The sequence below is a fragment of the Dipodomys merriami genome, unplaced genomic scaffold, assembly GCF_024711535.1.
Source record: "Dipodomys merriami isolate MVZ:Mamm:240054 unplaced genomic scaffold, mDipMer1.0.p SCAF_69, whole genome shotgun sequence".
Taxonomy (NCBI): domain Eukaryota; kingdom Metazoa; phylum Chordata; class Mammalia; order Rodentia; family Heteromyidae; genus Dipodomys; species Dipodomys merriami.
Genome location: NW_027206279.1, coordinates 6,033,958 through 6,053,457, shown reverse-complemented (window position 1 = coordinate 6,053,457; position 19,500 = coordinate 6,033,958). Strand labels below are relative to the sequence as shown.

The following is a 19,500-nucleotide window of genomic DNA, read 5'->3' as shown; positions in this document are numbered from 1 at the left end:
GCAAATCATTCTTAATATAAAAAAAAATCAAGCATAGTTGGGCACTCGTGGCTCAAACCAGTGCATCTAATCCTAGCTACTCAGGAGGCTCAGATCTGAGGATTATTGTTCAAAGCCAGCCAGGGCAGGAAAGTCCATGAGACTCTTATCTCCAGTTAACCAGTAGAAAACTGAAAGTGATGCACTGTGACACAAAGCAGTAGAATGCTAGCCTTGAGCAAAAAGAGCTCAAGGATAGCAACCAGGGCCTGAGTTCAAGCCCCAGGACTGACCAAAAAAAAAAAAGTCAAGCATAATTGATTTCCTTTAGAGTTATATTATGATGTTCGTTGTTTACAAGTAAAGTTCCGATATTATCTGTATCAAATTTTTGGATTTTTGAAGAAAAAAACTATTGGAATATTAATTAAAACTACAGCATAGTCTCCTGGGGATAAACTATTTTTTCTAAATTATCACTTACAAAATTGCATTTTTATTTATAATTTGGTCAGAGTAACTTCATCTACGGGTCTCCTTTTCCTTATCCTCACTACCTGAGTAGTTTTAAGTGAATTTCCTTCCTTCCTTCCTTTCCCGCTCCCTCTCCCTCCCTCTCTCCCTTCTTCCCTCTGCCTCTCCCGCCCTCATCTCCTCCTTACCTGTATACCTATCTACCTCCCTACCTGTCTCCATATATCATTGACTTGAACTCAGCTTTCCTCATCTGTAAAAAAGGAGCAAAACAATTTATGTTTGGGATGCTGTGAGGACTAACAATCCTAATGAATGTTATGCATCTGGCACATGCTAGGTCCTTGCCATTGCTTTTATCTGTTGCTACAAGCAATTGAATGTTTGTTATATCATATTTGGGATAAAGGGAAACATGATGAATCAGAAACCTGTTATACTAAAAAGCTAGTTCTTCTTTTCCTTTTTTTTTTTTTTTTTTCTTTTTGCCAGTCCAGGGGCTTGAACTCAGGTCCTAGCTCTGTCCCTGAGTCTCTTTTTTTTTTTTGTCGGCCATGGGGCTTGAACTCTGGGCCTGGGCACTGTCCCTCAGCTCTTCAGCTCAAGGCGAGCGCTCTACCACTTGAGCTACAGCGCCACTTCCGGTTTTCTGGTGGTTTATTGGAGATAGGAGTCTCACGGTCTCTCCTGCCCGGGCTGGCTTTGAACCGCAATCCTCAGATCTCAGCCTCCTGAGTAGCTAGGATTACAGGCGTGAGCCACCAGCGCCCGGCTTGTCCCTGAGTCTCTTTTGTGCTCAAGGCTAGCACTTTACCACTTGAGCCATAGCACCACTTCTAGCCTTTTTGAGTAGTTTATGGAGATAGGAGTCTCACAGACTTTCCTGCCTGGAGTGGCTACAAACTATGATCCTCAGACCTCAGCTCCTGAGTAGCTAGGATTACAGGTATGAGCCACCAGTGTCCAGTGAATTATTCTTAAATCTGTCTGAAACCTTCATGTTAGTAAGAGGTTATCTTCTGTTAAGTGAGAGGATTACAACTTGGGGAAAACCTTTGCCATTTCAGTCACAGCATTTTTAATGTAAGTGAATAATTTCCCTGTCTTATAGCAGCTTCACTACCATGTTTAAAAGTGATCATCTGGTTTCACAGGGTCGGAATCTGGCAGATCTTCGCCGTAGCCAATCTCGGGGCACATTCACCATTAGCACTACTCTTCGGTTGGGGAAACAGATTCTGGAGTCTATTGAAAGCATCCATTCTGTGGGATTTCTGCACCGGGACATCAAACCGGTAGGGGCTTTTTCTATCACAACACAGATGGGTTTTGTTTGGTACCCTTAGTGGTATGATGAAACACAATAAATTACAAATGTAGCTTTCTGTACTTACTGTGATTAAATAGAAAGAAATATTTAATTTCTGTAAAAGCTTGGAAGCAAATTATAACTTGCAGTTTTTCTGAGAATGGTAATTACAAACCACAACTTATTTTTAAGAGCTTTTCTCATAACAAATGTTATTTGCCAGCCAAATTAAAAATATTTTATGCTCCACTCTTGTTATTATGTGTGCTATCATTGCTAATTACTCAGCTTGACATCTAAATTAGTAGTTCTTAGAATTTTTCCCCCCTGAAACTGGTTAAAAATACATATGAACTTTGCTTTGAGCAATTAGCAAGTTAACAAAATAAATACTAGGAAGCTGAGAGATGTCCTCTCTGAAGAGGATGGAATTTATTGGGAGGGGGAAAGATGAATGAAGAGGGAAGTGGTGGTTGAATACAGTTGTGTACATATGTGAAAATAGAAGTAGGTAACTTGAGGGGGGATGAGTGGAGTTAGAAGAAATAGGGGAGAATGAAGGCAAGTGTGACATTGAACAAAATGCATTGTACACATAAATTGACATGTTGAATTGAAACCCCTTTGTACAACTATTTAGACTATGTTAAAAAAAAAAAAAAAAAAGAAAAAGTGTGTGTGTAGAGAGAGACTTTGCTGTTAGCTCATATGCTGTGCTCTATTTCCCATCACCTGGGACAGCGCCCTGGCCCAAAGTTTAAGCCACACAACTGACCAAAAAAAAAAAAATCAGCTCTAAAAAAAACACCTTACTTTTCTCTTGAGTGCTACTATAGAAATATAGTGGGTTTTGTTTTTTTTTCTTTTGTTTTTGTTAGAAACTTCTGTTTTGTACATTCTGTGTCATGATTTGAGTATTGTAGGTTTCTTTTTGTTTTGTTTTGTTTTGTTTTTTAATTTTATTTTATTTTATTTGAGAACATACTGTACAGAGGGGCTACAATTACATGGGCAGGATAATGCATACATTTCTTACCAAGCATTGCAGCCTCCTCCTTTGTTTACCCTTCACCTCCCTTTGTTTTGTTTTTTGGAGTTAAGGGTCTCATGGACTTTCCTACCTGTGCTAACTTTCAACGATCTTCAGATATTAGCCTCCTGAGTAGCAAGGATTATAGGTGTGAACTATCAGCATCCAACTACACTGATTTTTCTTTTTCTTTTTTTTAAATATAATTTTATTGTTTTTATTAAGGTGTTATACAGAGGGGTTACCATTTCATAAGTCAGGTAATCAGTACATTCCTTTTTTTGGACAATGTCACTCTTTCCTTCACTTTCCCCCAGTTTCCCCCTCCTGTCCCAGCCCAAAGTTACATGGTTCCTTTTTCACATAGTGCGTACTGAATAGCATGATTGCTTTGTGTATCCTTCCTCCCTCCCTTTCTGCATCCCTTTTCCCCTCTCCAAAAGCAAAAACAAATACAACCACCACCACCACCAAAAACCCATGTTTTCATTTCCTGGAATTTATTTTCATAAATAGTATTTTACAGGTCCAGAGAAGTTATAATCTTTGGATTCCTCCCCTAAGGGCATCTGACTGTTTGTGTGTGAATGCTTAGTCCTATAACTGTTCCATTATATTTTAAAGCTAGCTTCCACATCTGAGAGAAAACATGCCATTTGTGTGTCTTTGACCTTGGCTTACCTTAGCATGATTTGTTCTAGGTCCATTCATTTTCCTGCAAATGACATAATCTTATATTTTCTAATAGATGAGTAAAATTCCATTGTGTATATATACTACATTTGTGTGTGCGTGCTGCTTCTGTGTCTTGAACTCAGGGTGTGGGCACTGTCCCTGAGCTTTTTTTTTTTTTTTTGATCCAGGCTAGCACTCTAACACTTGAATCATACTCTACTTCTGGCTTTTTTTTTTTTTGGTAGTTAATTAGAGATAAGAGTCTCACAGACTTTCTTCCCCATCTGGCATTGAACAGTGATCCTCAGCTGTCAGCCTTCTGAGTAGCTAGGATTACAGGGGTAAGCCACTAACACCCAGCTATATACGGCATTTTATTGATCCGCTCATCTGTTTTAGGGCATCTGGGCTATTTCCATAGCTATTGTGAATAGTGCAGCGATGAAGATAGATATGCAAGTGTCTTTATCCTGACTTATAAAGATCTGGGTAGATACCCAAGACTGGTGTGAGTTACCGGGAAGTTCTGTTTAGTTTTTTTTGTTGTTGGTTTTTTTTTTTTAAGGAATCGCCAAACTGACTTCCAGAGTGGTTGTACTAGTTTACATTCCCACCAACAGTGCAAATAGGATTCCTTTTTTTCCCACATCCCTGCCAGAATTTGTTTGGATTTTTGATGTTGGTCAGCCTAACGGGTAGAAATGAAATCGTAAAGTTGTTTTCATTTGCATTTCCTTTATGGAAAGGGATGTGTTACATTGATTTTTTAAAATTTACTTTATTGTTATTATAGAGGTGGTATATAGAGGGGTTACATTTATATGAGTCATGTAATGAGTACATTCCCCCCCCCTTTTTTTTTTTTTTTTTTGGTAGGTTGTGGGGCTTGAACTCTGGGCCTGGGCGCTGTCCCTCAGCTCTTCAGCTCAAGGCGAGCGCTCTACTGCTTAACCCAATGTGCCACTTCCACTTTTCTAGTGGTTTTTATTGGAGATAAGAGTCTCACAGACTTTCCTGCCCATGCTGGCTTTGAACCGAGATCCTCAGAACTCAGCCTCCTGAGTAGCTAGGATGACAGGCGTGAGCCACCGGTGCCCAGCTTTGCATTTCCTTTTATACATCTCATCTATTCCCTCACTCTCTCCCAGTCCCTCCCTCCCATCTCCACCCAAGAATTGTATAGTTCATTCTCATCAGTGTCCTGTGAGCTCCACTGCTGCACTTTTTCAACCTTTTTCCCTTGAGTTCTGTGCCCCTCCACAGCCTACCGATGATATACATGTGACTATACCATATAAAAGAAGTCAGAATCATCAGAAAAAGTTTTTTGTTTCCATATCTTAGGAGTTAGTTTCAGTGTGTATGTTATTTTATGTAAGTATGAAGAGGCGCTTAGGCATTGCACCTTTGTGATTCTCTCCTCTGAGTACCCTCTTTTGGTCTCACTATATGTGAGTACCTAGAATCCTGTATAAATTGCTACATTGATTTTTGAGAAAAATGCAAAGTATATTTTCCTTAAGTCTGTTTAGAACTGTTTCCTTGAATGGTAGTTTTACTTTAGACTTAGTGAAAATCAACTTTCGGATCCTTATAGGAAATTTATGAACTGTGTGTTTTTTAATACATTCCTTATTTCTCTCATTTTAAGAAGTAAGGGTTGGGTTACCATTTAAGCATTGCCATAGACTAGAACTTCAAATAACGTAGTGTTCCCAATTTACTTAAGTCATTGTTATATTGTGTTTAACAGTTGCCTAAATTCTTTTTTTTTTTTTTGCTCAAAGTTTCATCTGATGTTAGGCATTAATAGAACAAAGAACTAAGGTTTTTTATTAATGTTTTATAAGCATTATTGACTTTACTATACTATCTGGAATATATGTTATGTAGACTTTTAAATAGAAGAGTAAATTTAGAGAAAATAAGATTGAATGTAAGGACTAAGTTATAAGAATATGTTTATGTTCCTCCTTTATTTTTCTAGTCCAACTTTGCCATGGGTCGCTTTCCTAGCACATGTAGGAAATGTTTTATGCTTGATTTTGGCTTGGCTCGACAATTTACCAACTCCTGTGGTGACGTCAGACCAGTAAGATATTTCATATTACATAAAATATCCTTTATAGTATCACTCTAGAGAAATGCTAATTGTGTATTAGAATGAATGTTATCTATGGCTTGGGAATGTAGCTCATTGAAAATAATTGATGTTGGAGATCTAAGAAGTGGCTTATATCTTTTATGATTATATTAGACACTGAAGTTAATAAGTCTTGTTTTTGAGAGTTACAGCTTTAAAGTTATAGCCATTAGCAGCAGGCTTAGAATGGTATGATAGTAAGGACATGTCCATTTGGCATTTAGAGACCTTGCTTGCAGTCAGATACCCTTCCTACATGCTACAATTCTTGGTTTAATTTATTTATTCATTTATTCATGTATTTATCTATCTTTTGAGGCCAGCCCAGGATGGTCTCAAATTCAGGATTCTTCTGGCTCAGCCCCCAAAGTGGTGGTATAGATATGTGCTGCCATGCCTAACTTTCAACTCCAGAACTCAGATTTATGATACTTACAGGAAATTCTTTTTTGTTTTTTGTTTTTTTGTTTTTTTCAGTTGTGGGGCTTCAACTCTGGGCCTGGGTGCTATCACCGAGCTCTTCAACTCAAGGCTAGTGCTCTACCACTGTGAGCCACTTCTGGTTTTCTGGTGGTTAATTGGAGATCAGAGTCTGGCTTTGAACTACAATCCTCAGATCTCAGCCTCCTGAGTAGCTAGGATTACAGGTCTGAACCATGGACACCCAGCTTACAGGAAATTCTTTTAACTTTCTAAACTCTGTGTTTTGGTTTTCTTTATTATTACATTTGTTACATTATTAATTAATTTTTGGTGCTGGTCCCAGGCCATTAACTCAGGGCCTAGGTGCTGTCACTGAGCTTCTTTTTGTTTGAGGCTAATGGTCTACCACTTGAGCTACAGCTCCATTTCCAGCTTCCTTCCCTTCTTTTGCTGATATGAGGCTCATGGACTTTTCCTTCCCAGGCTGGCCTTGAACTTCAACCCTTAGATCTCAGCCTTCTGAGGAGCTAGGATTACAGGTGTGAGCCACTAATGCCTGGCTTCTTTTTGTTATTTTTTAATATGATGTAACATTGTTAAGATACTTCTTTAAGCAAGTTTTTCTTTATTTCTGTGAATATTTATCATTTTTCTTTGAAGTCTTTTCCAGTTGATTACAGCATCAAATCCTTCTCACAGGCATTTTCTTCTGCTCACTCCCCCCCCCCCCCATTCAAATGTTGTGTTTTCTGGTTTCTGTGCATGCTTTTAAGTTTTTGTTGTTGGAAATGAGGTATTTTGAGTTTTAGACTTGAAAGAATTATTAATAAGGTGGAGTGATAAGGCAGAGAGGGTGAGAGAGAAAGGTTTTGGTCAGATGTCAAGGGTGGACAGATTCTAAGGGTTCAAGCTTTGTGCTAAAACTGAAGTAGTAAGATTGTTGCTAAATAGGACTAAGCAGAGACAAAGAAAGATATCCCCAGATCATGGGATAGAGGGAAGAGACTAGTGGAGCCTTAATAGAGCTAGCTTAATGGAGACAGCACTCTGTTGGAGACAGAGTGCTAGAAGGTTGCTTCCTAGTTCTGCTTGAACTAGGTCAGGACTTATGTCTCCTCATCAACATTCAGCTGGGGAACAAGGTGAAAAGTGCTTCTGCCAGAAGCAAACCATTTTAGTCTCTTCAGTGAGGAAGAGACTAGAGACTATTGGCTCCAGAAGTCTGGAATGGTGGAGGCCCCTAGTCTAGCTGGGAGAGGTTGGCAGCAGTCGTGATTCAGATACCACACTTTCTAAAACTTAATGTTCTTTTCCCTTAACTCTATCCCTTCCCCTGCCTTTTCATGTGCCCAGTTAAATGGAATCTGTTGGTGTTTGAAATTGATTTTTTGGGGTCTGGGAAGGTGGCTCAGTGGTAGAGCGCTTGCCTTGCATGCCTGAGGCCCTGGGTTCGATTCCTCAGCCCCACATAAGCAAAAAGAAAAAAGCCGGAAGTGGCACTGTGACTCAATTGGTAGAGCGCTAGCCTTGAGCTGAAGAGCTGAGGGACAGCGCTCATGCCCAGAGTTCAGGCCCCACCACCAGACGGAAAAAAAAAAAAAAAAAGAAATTGATTTTTTGTTTTTGCTTGGCTTTGTTGTAGCCCCGAGCTGTGGCAGGCTTTCGAGGGACAGTTCGGTACGCATCCATCAATGCTCATCGTAACAGGGTAGGTATGGAAACTGGAGTCATCTGTATATGTGTGCAGTGTCTTTATATACACAGGACAAAAGTGGGAAATTTTTTCTTTACTAATTTTTTTTCATACTAGGAATAAATCCAGGGTCTTGTGCAGGCTTAACGTTATAGTTCTTTATTTAAAATAATTTTTTGAGATTAAATGATTACATAAATTTCACAGTTTTGTGAGATTGTGAAGTTAAAGTCACAAACACTGAATAAACTCATTAATTGGTAGATTATCATATTTAGGATTTCTAGGTTTTAAGGTAGTTTTTGCTTATTTGTGTACTTTTGACAGTTGTGGGCATCCAACCCAGTGTCATGCATGCTAGGCAAGAGCTCTATCATTACTGAGCTGTACATCCATCTAGCTGGTAGTCTTCCTATCAAAAAGTATGTGTGTGCATGTATATAAACACATACGCACACATATATATATAACAAATATATGCATACACTATTGATCAGGTTGCTGTGTAGCTATGTAACTATGTAGATACAGAAGAAATTTTTTTAGAAATACATTAAAATTTTTAAGCCTAAAAGATGAACAAAATGGCTAGGCCTTTAACAATTTAATACTTTTAGAAGAACTTGTGATACAATGTCACTGAATTTTGTTTTTATCTACCAAGGAAATGGGAAGACATGATGACCTTTGGTCCTTATTCTACATGTTGGTGGAGTTTGTGGTTGGTCAGCTGCCTTGGAGAAAAATAAAAGACAAGGTAATTTTGGAAACAGTCTATGTTAATTTTTGTCAGGGAAAGAAGAAAAAAATTTATACTTAGTATGAATTTATGTTGAAAATATATATAATAAACATTACATAAAATATATATAGTGTATTGAAACACCATCTAACACACCACTAACATGTATGGTTTTGTTTTTATCAGTAAAAATGTACATTTTAATTTAATTAAAATGTAGGCCAGACACTGGTGGCTGTAATCGTAGCTGTAATTGTAGCTACTCAGGAGGCTTGGATCTTAGGATCGGGCTTTGAAGCCAGCCCCGGGCAGGAAAGTCCATGAGACTCTTACTTCCAATTTACCACCAGAAAACTGGAAGTGGCGCTATGGTTCAAGTGGTAGAGCACTAGCCTTGAGCTGAAGAGCTGAGGGACAGCTTCCAGGCCCAGAGTTAAAGCACTACAGAGGACAAAAAAAAAAAAAAAGTAAAATGTGCTTGCATATGAAACTTAAAACCTAGACTAAGTGTGGTGACTCATAGCTATAACCATAGCTACTTCAGAAACTGAGATAAAGAAAATTATGATTTGAGGCCAGCAAAGCAAAAAGTTTATGAGAACCCTTCACAAGCAAACAATCTGGGCATGGTCATACAAGCCTGTCATTCTAGCTACTCAGAAATAAAAAATGGGGGCTGGGAAGTGGCTCAGTGGTAGAGTGCTTGCCTTGCATGCAGGAGGCCCTGGGTTTGATTCCTCAGCACCACATAAGCAGAAAAAGCCAGAAGTGGTGCTGTGGCTCCAGTGGTAGAGCGCTAGCCTTGAGCTGAAGAGCTGAGGGACAGTGCCCAGACCCAGAGTTCAGGCCCCATGACCGGCAAAAAAAAAAAAAAGAAAAGAAAAGAAATAAAAAATGGGAAGATCATAGTTCAGGCTGACCTGGACAAAAAAATGAGTCTGTTAAAAAAAAAAATAATGAGAGCAAAGGGTGAACAGCATGGTTTAAGCACCTGCCTAGCAAGCAAAAAAGCCCTAAATTCAGGGAGGGATGGGGGGGGGATGGGAAGGGGGAAACAAAGGAGGAGGAAACAATGCTTGATAAGAAATGTACTCATTGGGGCTGGGAAGGTGGCTCAGTGGTAGAGCGCTTGCCTTGCAAGCATGAGGCCCTGGGTTCGATTCCTCAGCCCCACATAAGCAAAAAGCAAAAAGCCAGAAGTGGCACTGTGGCTCAAGTGGTAGAGCGCTAGCCTTGAGCTGAAGAGCTGAGGGACAGCACCCAAGCCCAGAGTTCAAGCCCTACAACCGGACCCAAAAAAAAAAAAAAAAAAGAAATGTACTCATTACCTCACCTATGTAATTGTAACCCCTCTGTATAGTATTTTCACAAGTATGTGTGTATGTGTATATATATATACTCTTTTGATGTTAGAGAGCTGTTAAATTTTTTTCTAGGTACATGCAGAGTAGATATAAGTTTAAACTTACCTACTGATTAGATTTGTAGCTCTTTTTCTTTTGAAAGTCAAGTAAACTTTTAGGTTTTTTGTTTTTGTAATTATTTTTGGTGCCAGTCCTGGGCTTGAACTCAGAGCCTAGGCACCATCCCTGACCTCTTTACACAAGGCTAGTGCTCTACCACTTGAGCAACAGCCCCATTTTCACATTTTTGATGGTTAATTGGCAATAAGAGTATCAGGGACTCTCTTGCCCCTGCTAGCTTCAAATAGCTTTTAATTTTTGTCACCTTATATTCTTTGATTAGGAAACTATAAACATGTATTATAAATGTAATCTCAATTTAAGATAAATTCTTTTGGTTTTACCATTAGTTCACTGATACAGAACTCTGGTAATCTTTTGGTTTGCATGACAGTTTTTTGGCACTTTTTTTTTTTTTTTGGTCGGTCATGGGGCTTAAACTTTGTGCCTGGGCACTGTCCCTCAGCTCTTCAGCTCAAGGCTAGCACTCTACCACTTGAGCCACAGCACCACTTCCAGTGTTCTGATGGTTTTTATTGGAGATAAGAGTCTCAGGGACTTTCCTTGCCCAGGCTGGCTTTGAACCATAATCCTCAGATCTCAGTCTCCTGAGTAGCTAGGATTACAGGCATGAACCACCGGCGCCTAGCTAGTTTTCTGGCACTTTAAGGCACTGTACATTAAGCTATTAGAAAGAGCTCAGTTATTGCTTTATATTTAATTACCCACTATCTCATTGCGTAGTGCATTCCCTTAAGACTGTCTGAGGGGCTTTTAATGGATAATTGCCAAGATAAATTGATTTTGGTTCCTTTTCTCTTTATTTCCAAGGAGCAAGTAGGCTCTATTAAGGAGAGGTATGACCATCGGCTCATGCTGAAACATCTTCCTCCAGAATTCAGCGTCTTTCTGGACCATATCTCCTCTTTGGATTATTTTACAAAACCAGATTACCAGGTAAGCAAGCATCTTTGTGAATTCTCTGTGTTAATTCTTAGTCTCTGCTTTCATGCATTGTAGTCTTGAGACTATTATAAATATTTTGAGTATGGGAAGTCTCTATTTAAATACATCCTGAGAGAAATGTGGTAGAATTGAGTGTGTGTGTGTGTGTGTGTGTGTGTGTGTGTGTGTGTGTGTGTGTGTGTGTGTGTGTGAGAGAGAGAGAGAGAGAGAGAGAGAGACAGAGACAGAGACAGAGACAGAGAGAGAGTGTATTATGTATGTGTATGTATTTTCCTTCTTGGAAAATACTTTAGAGTTTTAGGTTTGCTTCTTGTGAAGCAGATTTTATTTCTCCTAATGTAAACCACCTGATGTATAGAACATACTGATAATTCAAGTCATGTAAATTCTGTATTTAATTTCGTGACCTGAGGGAAATTTCCAATTAGACAGTGTCCCCTGTCCAGAACAATTTATCATGTGTTAATATGCCATGGGATAGCAGTCAATGAATATTGGCTCCATTTTGTCTGTGGTCAATGAATCATTTCCTCAGAGCATCAGTTAATGAAGCCTTGTAAGAGTCAACTAGGTTTATCACAAAGTGCATCCCCTACCTCCAGCAAGCTGTAATTCAGAAGACTGTGTTAGTCTTACGGAGAACTTGGTCAGGGCTTAATGCAAAATAATTGCCAGCACTGAAAACATAAATGAAGACACACGTAGATGAATTATAATAATGTATTACTACACCCTTTTTATAGACTTTGTTGCCTGTTAGTGAAAGTTTAAATTCTGTAAGCATCCAATCATCAGACAAAGTATTCCTACAGCATAATGAGTTTATTTGTATTTAATATATTGTATTTGAGTTGCTTCGGAATAGTTTTTTGTCTAGTTGTTTTTTTTTTGAGATAGGGTCTCACCTAGGATGGCCTTGAATTTGCAATGTTCCTGTCCAAGGCCTCTCAAATGCTGAGATTTTAGGCACATGCCATCATGCCCAGAAAATGTGGTCTCATAGTTAGATTTTGTATGCATTGTCTGAACTATAGAAAATGCACATTAATTGTAATAATGATATTGTACCTATAAGACGCTATTTAAGAGAAGTTGGAAAGTGTTCCAAGTGTCCTATCTTGGGTGCTAATAATCTTTTTATCAAGATAGTTTGCTTGGATTTTTTTTTTTTTGTCGGTCGTGGGGCTTGAACTCTGGGCCTGGGCGCTGTCCCTCAGCTCTTCAGCTCAAGGCGAGCGCTCTACCACTTGAGCTACAGCGCCACTTCCGGTTTTCTGGTGGTTTATTGGAGATAGGAGTCTCACGGTCTCTCCTGCCCGGGCTGGCTTTGAACCGCGATCCTCAGATCTCAGCCTCCTGAGTAGCTAGGATTACAGGCGTGAGCCACCAGCGCCCGGCTTGGATTTTTTTTATTGTACTTGCCTCTTAGGTATATTTGTAATCTAAAAAAAGAGACCATCATAGTTACCAGCTACTTTTTGGATTTTCAGATTAAATACATTGACAAATTACTAATCTCAAATTTTCATTTGGATATTATTTTTTTGGGGGGGGGGGTCTAGTCATGGGGCCTGAACTCTGGGCCTGGGCACTGTCTCATTTGGATATTCTTTAGGGGGCTTCTCTATCACTTAACGAAACAAACTCTGGTTATTTTATATTTCATGAACAAGCAAAAATAGACTAAAAATCTTTGCTGCTCTCTGATCTTTCATAAGCAATGAGTAGGAGCAGAGAATAGATAGACAAGAGAAGGATAACTGGGAAGAGGTGTTGCTGTGAGTGACTACAGTATTTTATGACTAGTGTTGACATCAGGAGACAATATGGTTATCTTTACAGCTCAAAATTCATTGCTGAATTGGCTTATGATCACTGTTCTTTCAAATGCTTTAAGTTCTCCTAAGACAACCAGCATAATTAAAAAAAATCTTCTCTAGTAACAGGTGAAAAGTACGTGAGTATTTAGCATGACTACCTCTCTAGCTATATCCAAGGCTATGTCTACAACTTATTATATTAAGAACTAAAACACATACACACACATACATATACACCAAAGTGTCAGAATTAGCTTTTACTTGGAATGTGTGTGTTTTACAAATCCTTAAAAAAAAAAAAAGTTAGAATTACTTTTGCTCTCTTAGGAAATGTAAAAAAAAAAAAAAGTACATAAATACTATTTCTGCCTGTTGAACCATAAGTGACTATATCAGAATTATTACCAAGTTTAATATCTTATTGTACATATTGTTTATAAATATTGTTTTTATTGGGTTATTATAGAAACTAGATGAGTCAAATTTTGCCCAGATGCTGGGTTTTGGTGGTTCACGCCTGTAATCCTACTCAGGAGGCTGAGAGCTAATGATTGGGATTTGAAACTAGCCCTTGAAAAGGGCAAGTCCATGAGATTATCTCTAGTTAACCACCAAAAAAGATGGATATAGAGCTGTGGTTCAAGTGGCTTGAGCAAAAAAGCTAAGAGAATGCTCAGAGCCTTAGATCAAGCCCCAGGACCAGTGCACATACACACACAAAAAAATAGTGAATGGATAAAAAACAACAAAGAAGAGAGTTAACAGAATTCTGTATTTGGGGAGCATTTTAAGGGACTTTCAAGGATAATTTTAACTATAGGTTTTTTGTTCATGTTTTTCCCCCTATGTGTTGTTTTTGTCTTGCCTGCTGGCTGGTTGTTTAGTAAAATTAGCACATACTTGAAAGACCTGTTTAAATAGGTGGTTTTGCTGTATAACTTTAGTATGACCTTTCTAAGCCTCAGTTTGTAGTCTGAAATGGTGAAATACCTACCTTGTAGTATTAAGATTCCAGGGAGGTACGCGTGAGCATGATTTATAAGTTGTAAGATGGAATGTAAATGTAAGCAGTTGTATATGTTCCTGGGTGATACTGCTCTTGCTTATAATTTCCTCACTTCTCTTCATTCTTGAAGATAATTCTATTTTATATTACTTGTATATTAATAGAAATTTTAATTTCTGTTATATTGCTTTGGCCTATAAGACAATGAAAAAGGAAATGTTGACCTTGTTGTTAGACCTTGGGAAGCCATAGTACATTGCTGGGCAATTTACCTTGTGGGCTGATCAAGCACCTGCAGGGAAAGACATGTTTTCAGCCAGCACTGCTCTAGAGTCTTGATAGAAAGGGGGAAATAGCTGACACTCTGCACCTCTCCACATCGTTCTCTTTATTCTTTTTATTTTGTTTCTGTCTATTCCTGGTTTTTATTCTCTAGAGAATGGACACAGTGGCTGGGAAGGTGGCTCAGTGGTAAACTGCTTGCCTAGCATGCATGAAGCCCTGGGTTCAATTCCTCAGTACCACATACACAGAAAAAGCCAGAAGTGGTACTGTGGCTCAAGTGCTAGCCTTGAGCAAAAAAAAGAAGCTCAGGGACAGTGTCCAGGCCCTGAGTTCAAGCCCCAGGACTGCCAAAAAAAAAAAAAAGGTGCAGTGTAATTTTTTTCCTTGGTGAATTTTGCTAAAACCCCTGTGAAAGAGCAGAGAAAGAATGTGCATAGGGCTGGGCAGGTGGCTCAGTGGTACAGTGCTTGCCTCGCATGCATAAGGCCCTGGGTTCCATTCCTTAGCACCACATAAACAGAAAGAGCTACAAGTGGTGCTGTGGCTCTTGAGCTGAAGAGCTGAGGGACAGCGCCCAGGCCCAGAGTTCAGGCCCCACGACTGACCAAAAAAAAAAAGCGTATTCTTATCATTGAAGTGAGTTGCACTTTCTTTTGCAGTAAATAATCCGTCTTTGAATCTGCCAAGACAGCATCGCCATTGTGCTCTCTTGGTTAAGTGCTTTATGGATCCATTAATTTACCATTTATTAAGTGAGGATTGGGAAATCAAAATTCTCAGTGTTCTTCATATCATATCACAAATGACTCTTGGTTTTGCAAATGCCTGAACTTTGTCTTTATTCTCTTTGAAAGAGCAAATGGATTTCCTAGGAAGGCAAATACGATACAGCTTTTGATAGCATTTTGTGTGAGGGATGAAAGAGGAGTGTTTTCCCAAGGCATTGTTCTTTTTTTTTTAATAAATGTATTTTGTTTATTGTGAAAATACTTTACAGAGGGGTTACAATTACATGGGCAAGATAATGAGTACATTTCTTATCAACCATTGTAGCCTCCTCCTTTGTTTCCTCTTCCCATCCCTTCGCATCCTCCCCCCCTTCCTTCTCTCCCCATCCCCCCCACCAAAGTTGTAAAGTTCGTTTTTCTACATAGCGACTTGTACATCTCATTGTTGCAATGGGTCCACCTGTATCCCTGTTTTAACAATTTGTTTTTTTCCCTTCCCCTCCACATATACCAACATCATATATAGTGAAAGCAGGGGTTATACCATGGGGGGGACATACAAAGCAGCAAAGACATAATCTTATAAATATGTTAGAAACAATCGCATGAAAGATCTCTCTCTTTTATTTTTTGTCAGTCGTGGGGCTTGAGCTCTAGGCCTGGGAGCTGTCCCTGAGCAATTCAGCTCAAGGCTCATGCTCTACCACTTGAGCCATAGCGCAAGGCATTGTTCTTATGTCAGACTATCGGTTGTATAACAAATAAGTGTCCCAGGTGGTAGAAGCTAGCATGGATCATCTTTATGGACTGCATATCATTAGGAATATAATCAAATTTTACTTAGAAAATGCATTTTTTGGTTGGTTAAATGCTTTCCAAGTATTAAAATGAAAACCCTAGTATTGTCAAAAAAAAAAAAAAGTAATAATAATAGAAATTTCAGAAAGTAGAAAAATCCAGCCATGCTCCAGTGGCTCACACCTGTAATCCCAGCTACTCAGAAGGCTGAGATCTGAGGACCTTGCCGTTCAAAGCCAGCCCAGGCATGAAAGTCTGAGATTCTTATCTTCAATAAACCACTCTGAAAATTGGAAGTAGCGCAGTGATTCAAGTGGTAGAGTGTTCGCCTTGAGCTGAAGAGCTGAGGGACAGCGCCCAGGCCCAGAGTTCAAGCCCCACAATGGACAAAAAAAACAGCAGTGTGCTATATTTGGTGAAACATGTAATTAACTCAGCTATAGTGTGATGGTGAAGCTTCTCTTTGGTAAGGCATGATATCAGTTGGCATTGATGATGTTGCTACTTGGAACTACTTTTCCAGGTTTGCATTGGTCAGTCTGGAGCAGTCAAGTCTTTGGGATGGTAAGTTTTGAAAAGAACTGCTCACAGCAGTAAGTTGTTCCAAATACAGATGCCTTTATCTTTGTGTGTGTGTGCATGTGTGGCATTACTAAGGCTTGAACTTAGGGTCTTGCACTCTCATTTGGCTTTTTTTGATCAAGGCTGATGTTCTACAGATCCACTTCCAGCTTTTTTGCTGGTTGTCTGCCCAGGCTGGCTTCAGACTATGATTTCTTGGATTGTAGGCTCTTGAGTAGCTAGGATTATAGGCATAACTCACCAGTGTCCAGCTTCAGCGATTAATTTTAAACTCGGATTAATCCTGGCCCTAAACCAGCCCCAGCAGAAAAGTCTATGGGACTCACATCTCCAACCGTCAAAAATGCCTGACTGGAGTTGTGTCTAAAGTAGTAGAGAACCAGCAAGAAAGCTGAGTGACTGACAAGGGTGACAAGGGGGAAAAAAAGTAAAGCCAGGTGCTGGTGGCTCATGCCTATAATCCTAGCTACTTGGGGGGCTGAGATCTGAGGAGTGCATTTCAAAGCCAGCCCAGGCAGGAAAGTCCTTGAGACTCTTATCTTCAATAAACCACTCAGAAAACCGGGAAGTGGTGTAATGGCTCAAATGGTAGAGCACTCGCCTTGAGCTGAAGAGCTCAGGGACAGTGCCCTGGCCCAGAGTTCAAGCCCCATGATTGATGAGAGAGAGAGAGAGAGAGAGAGAGAGAGAGAGAGAGAGAGAGAGAGGGAGGAGAGAGAGAAAGAGAGAGAGCTGAGTGCATGAAGCTCTGAGTTCAAGCCTCAGTACTGAGTGGCTGAAGGGGTGAGAATGAAAGCAAGAGCAATATAGAAAATGAGAGAAAAGAACAATTTCATGTCAGGACAGCTGACAAAATGAAAGGACAGGGTGAGGCGTCTCCCTGTTGTTGTACAGTACAGATGTTGAATTTAGCAGTAGTAGTCTCCATGCTCACACAAGGCAGCTGCTGCCTCATGAATAAGGATTTCAGCTCCCAAGCATACATCTCATTCTGCAAACCACTGAGGGCCTTGATTTCATTCAGGTCTGATGTTTCAGATCTTAAGTCTTGGGTCTCCATCCCCTTTCCTTTTCTACTGTGTGTTTTCTTCTCCTTGTGTTATTTTTTTCTTTTCATTAGCTTGTTTTAGTTAAACAGGGTAAAGCGTGTCACATGCTACAATATTTTTCAGTAATTTTTACTCCCTCCATCACTCTCCCTTGTATTTTTTGTCTCCCTTTACCTCTGACGTTCTGGGGAAGCCTAAGCTACAACATATGTAACCTACAAGAATGAAAAGAGGACCAAAATTAAGTTTCCCAGAATTTATAACCATGCCTTTTCCAATTCCTCTCATTTTCTTAGTTTAATTTTTTACATTCTTTTTCTTTCAGGGACTTAAAGCTGGAACTGTATGAATTTTTAAATATTATTCATGTTTATTCTTAATGTCTTTTTATTACTTTTTAAATTTATTATTATTGTTGTTGTTGTTATTTTGTCAGTTGTGGGGCTTGAACTAAGGGCTTGAGTACTGTTCCTGAGCTCTTCTGCTCAAGGCTAGTGCTCTACCACTTTGAGCCACAGCACCATTTCCTCTTTTCTGGTGGATAATTGGAGACTAAGAGTTTCATGGACTTTCCTGCCTGGGCTCACTTCGAACCAGGATCCTCAGATCTCAGCCTTCTGAGTAGCTAGGATTACAGGGGTGAGCCATCAGTGCCTGGCTCTTAGTGTCTTTTTAGAGTATATAACTTATGTGTAAGGCCCAGTGTTAGACCTAACTTGGAGATACAGTGGTGAATGAGATCAGAGTTGCACTGGCTTGTTGGGACTTATAGTCTGGGTTTGAAAGAGAGAAAATTAAAAAATCAGAACTACCTGTACATTTATAATTCATAGTGTTTGACTCTTCTTAGAAAGAGGATATTGAAATGCTTCTAGTTTATCTAGAATACCCTACTCTTGGTTTTCTGACCTCCTTGGCCACTCCTCTAACTTTTTTATACCTTTCCTGAGGCATCTTCCTTCCATTCAAATGCTGGAGTACCCTAGGCCTTCACCTTGAGTCCCTTTGCTAATTACTTTTTTTTAGTTTTGGTTGTTCGTGGGACTTGAACTCTGAGTTTGGGTGCTGTCCCTCAGCTCTTCAGCTCAAGGCAAGCACTCTACCACTTGAGCCACAGCACCACTTCCGGTTTTCTGGTGGTTTATTGGAGATAAGAGTCTCCTGGACTTTCCTGCCCGGGCTGGCTTTGAACCTCCATCCTCAGCTCTCATCCTTCTGAGTAGCTAGGATTACAGACGTGAGCCACCAGCATCTGGCTCTAACTACTATTTTTGTCAGTCGTGGGGCTTGAACTCTGGGCTTGGGCGCTGTCCCTGCATTCCTTTCAGCTCAAGGCAAGCATTCTACCGCTCGAGCCACAGTGCCACTTCCAGTTTTCTAGTGGTTTATTGGAGATGAGAGTCTCATGGACTTTCCTGCCCGGGCTGGCTTTGAACCGAGATCCTCAGATCTCAGCCTCCTGAGTAGCTAGGATTACAGGCGTGAGCCACTGGTGCCTGGCTGGCTCTAACTACTTTTTAAAAATGATATTATTAGCTGGTCCTGTGGCTTTCAATAATTCCTATTGGCATTTACATATTGGTGATGCTCAAATTTGTATCTATTGTATATTCCCTGTTCCTCACTAAACTCCTTAAAATTTTAATATCCCAAACACATTGCTTTCCATCTCACATATATCCAATAGATACTGGCAAAAATTTAAGTCACCCTTTATTCTCCCTTTGCCTGTCGCAGTTTCTATCTCATATATGAGCAGCATCTGTTGACTTTACATCAAAATTATGTCCAAATCCCCCAGTTCCTTTTCAGTCATGGGGCTTAGAACTCAGGTCCTGGGTGCTGTCCCTGAGCTGAGTAGTGAGGATTATATACGTGTGAGCCACCAGCTCCCAGCTCAGACTAATCTTTTTAAAAGTCTCAAGTAAATAAGTGAAAAATCTTCCAATAAAGAAGTACTGATTTCACTTCTGGGGTGGGAGCCGTGTAAGATGAATCCCAGAGGACAGAATACTAACAGAGTACAACAAACAAAGAAGGAACGCATAATCATAAATTTAAAATGCTGCATGTAGGCAAGAACAGCAAGCTTCTTTGTGAAGGCTCTTTTGCAAAAATGAGGAAAGTGTGGTACTGGGAGTTTAAAAACAAAAATGAAATTATGACTAATATAATTCAAATAATAAGACAAATTGCTTTGAAATTATTTGTATATTTACACACACACGCACACATACACAGGTCTTGATGGGCTTTAAGAACTTCTTGAATCTACCAACAACAACAAAAAAAGAGGGACTGGGAAGTTGGCTCAGTGGTAGAGTGCTTGCCTCAC

General features: G+C 39.7%; 1 protein-coding gene across 4 annotated transcripts in view; it reads left to right on the top strand.

Moving 5' to 3' along the window:
* Ttbk2 (tau tubulin kinase 2) overlaps positions 1–19,500 on the top strand; it is a 61,555-nt gene that overhangs the window by 24,948 nt on the left and 17,107 nt on the right. For all 4 annotated transcript variants that reach the window (XM_070005918.1, XM_070005917.1, XM_070005916.1 and 1 more), the window contains exons 5-9: positions 1,608–1,748; positions 5,455–5,559; positions 7,676–7,741; positions 8,391–8,483; positions 10,763–10,888. In XM_070005918.1, the coding sequence (XP_069862019.1) occupies positions 1,608–1,748; positions 5,455–5,559; positions 7,676–7,741; positions 8,391–8,483; positions 10,763–10,888 (531 nt within the window). The remainder of the gene's footprint in view (positions 1–1,607; positions 1,749–5,454; positions 5,560–7,675; positions 7,742–8,390; positions 8,484–10,762; positions 10,889–19,500) is intronic.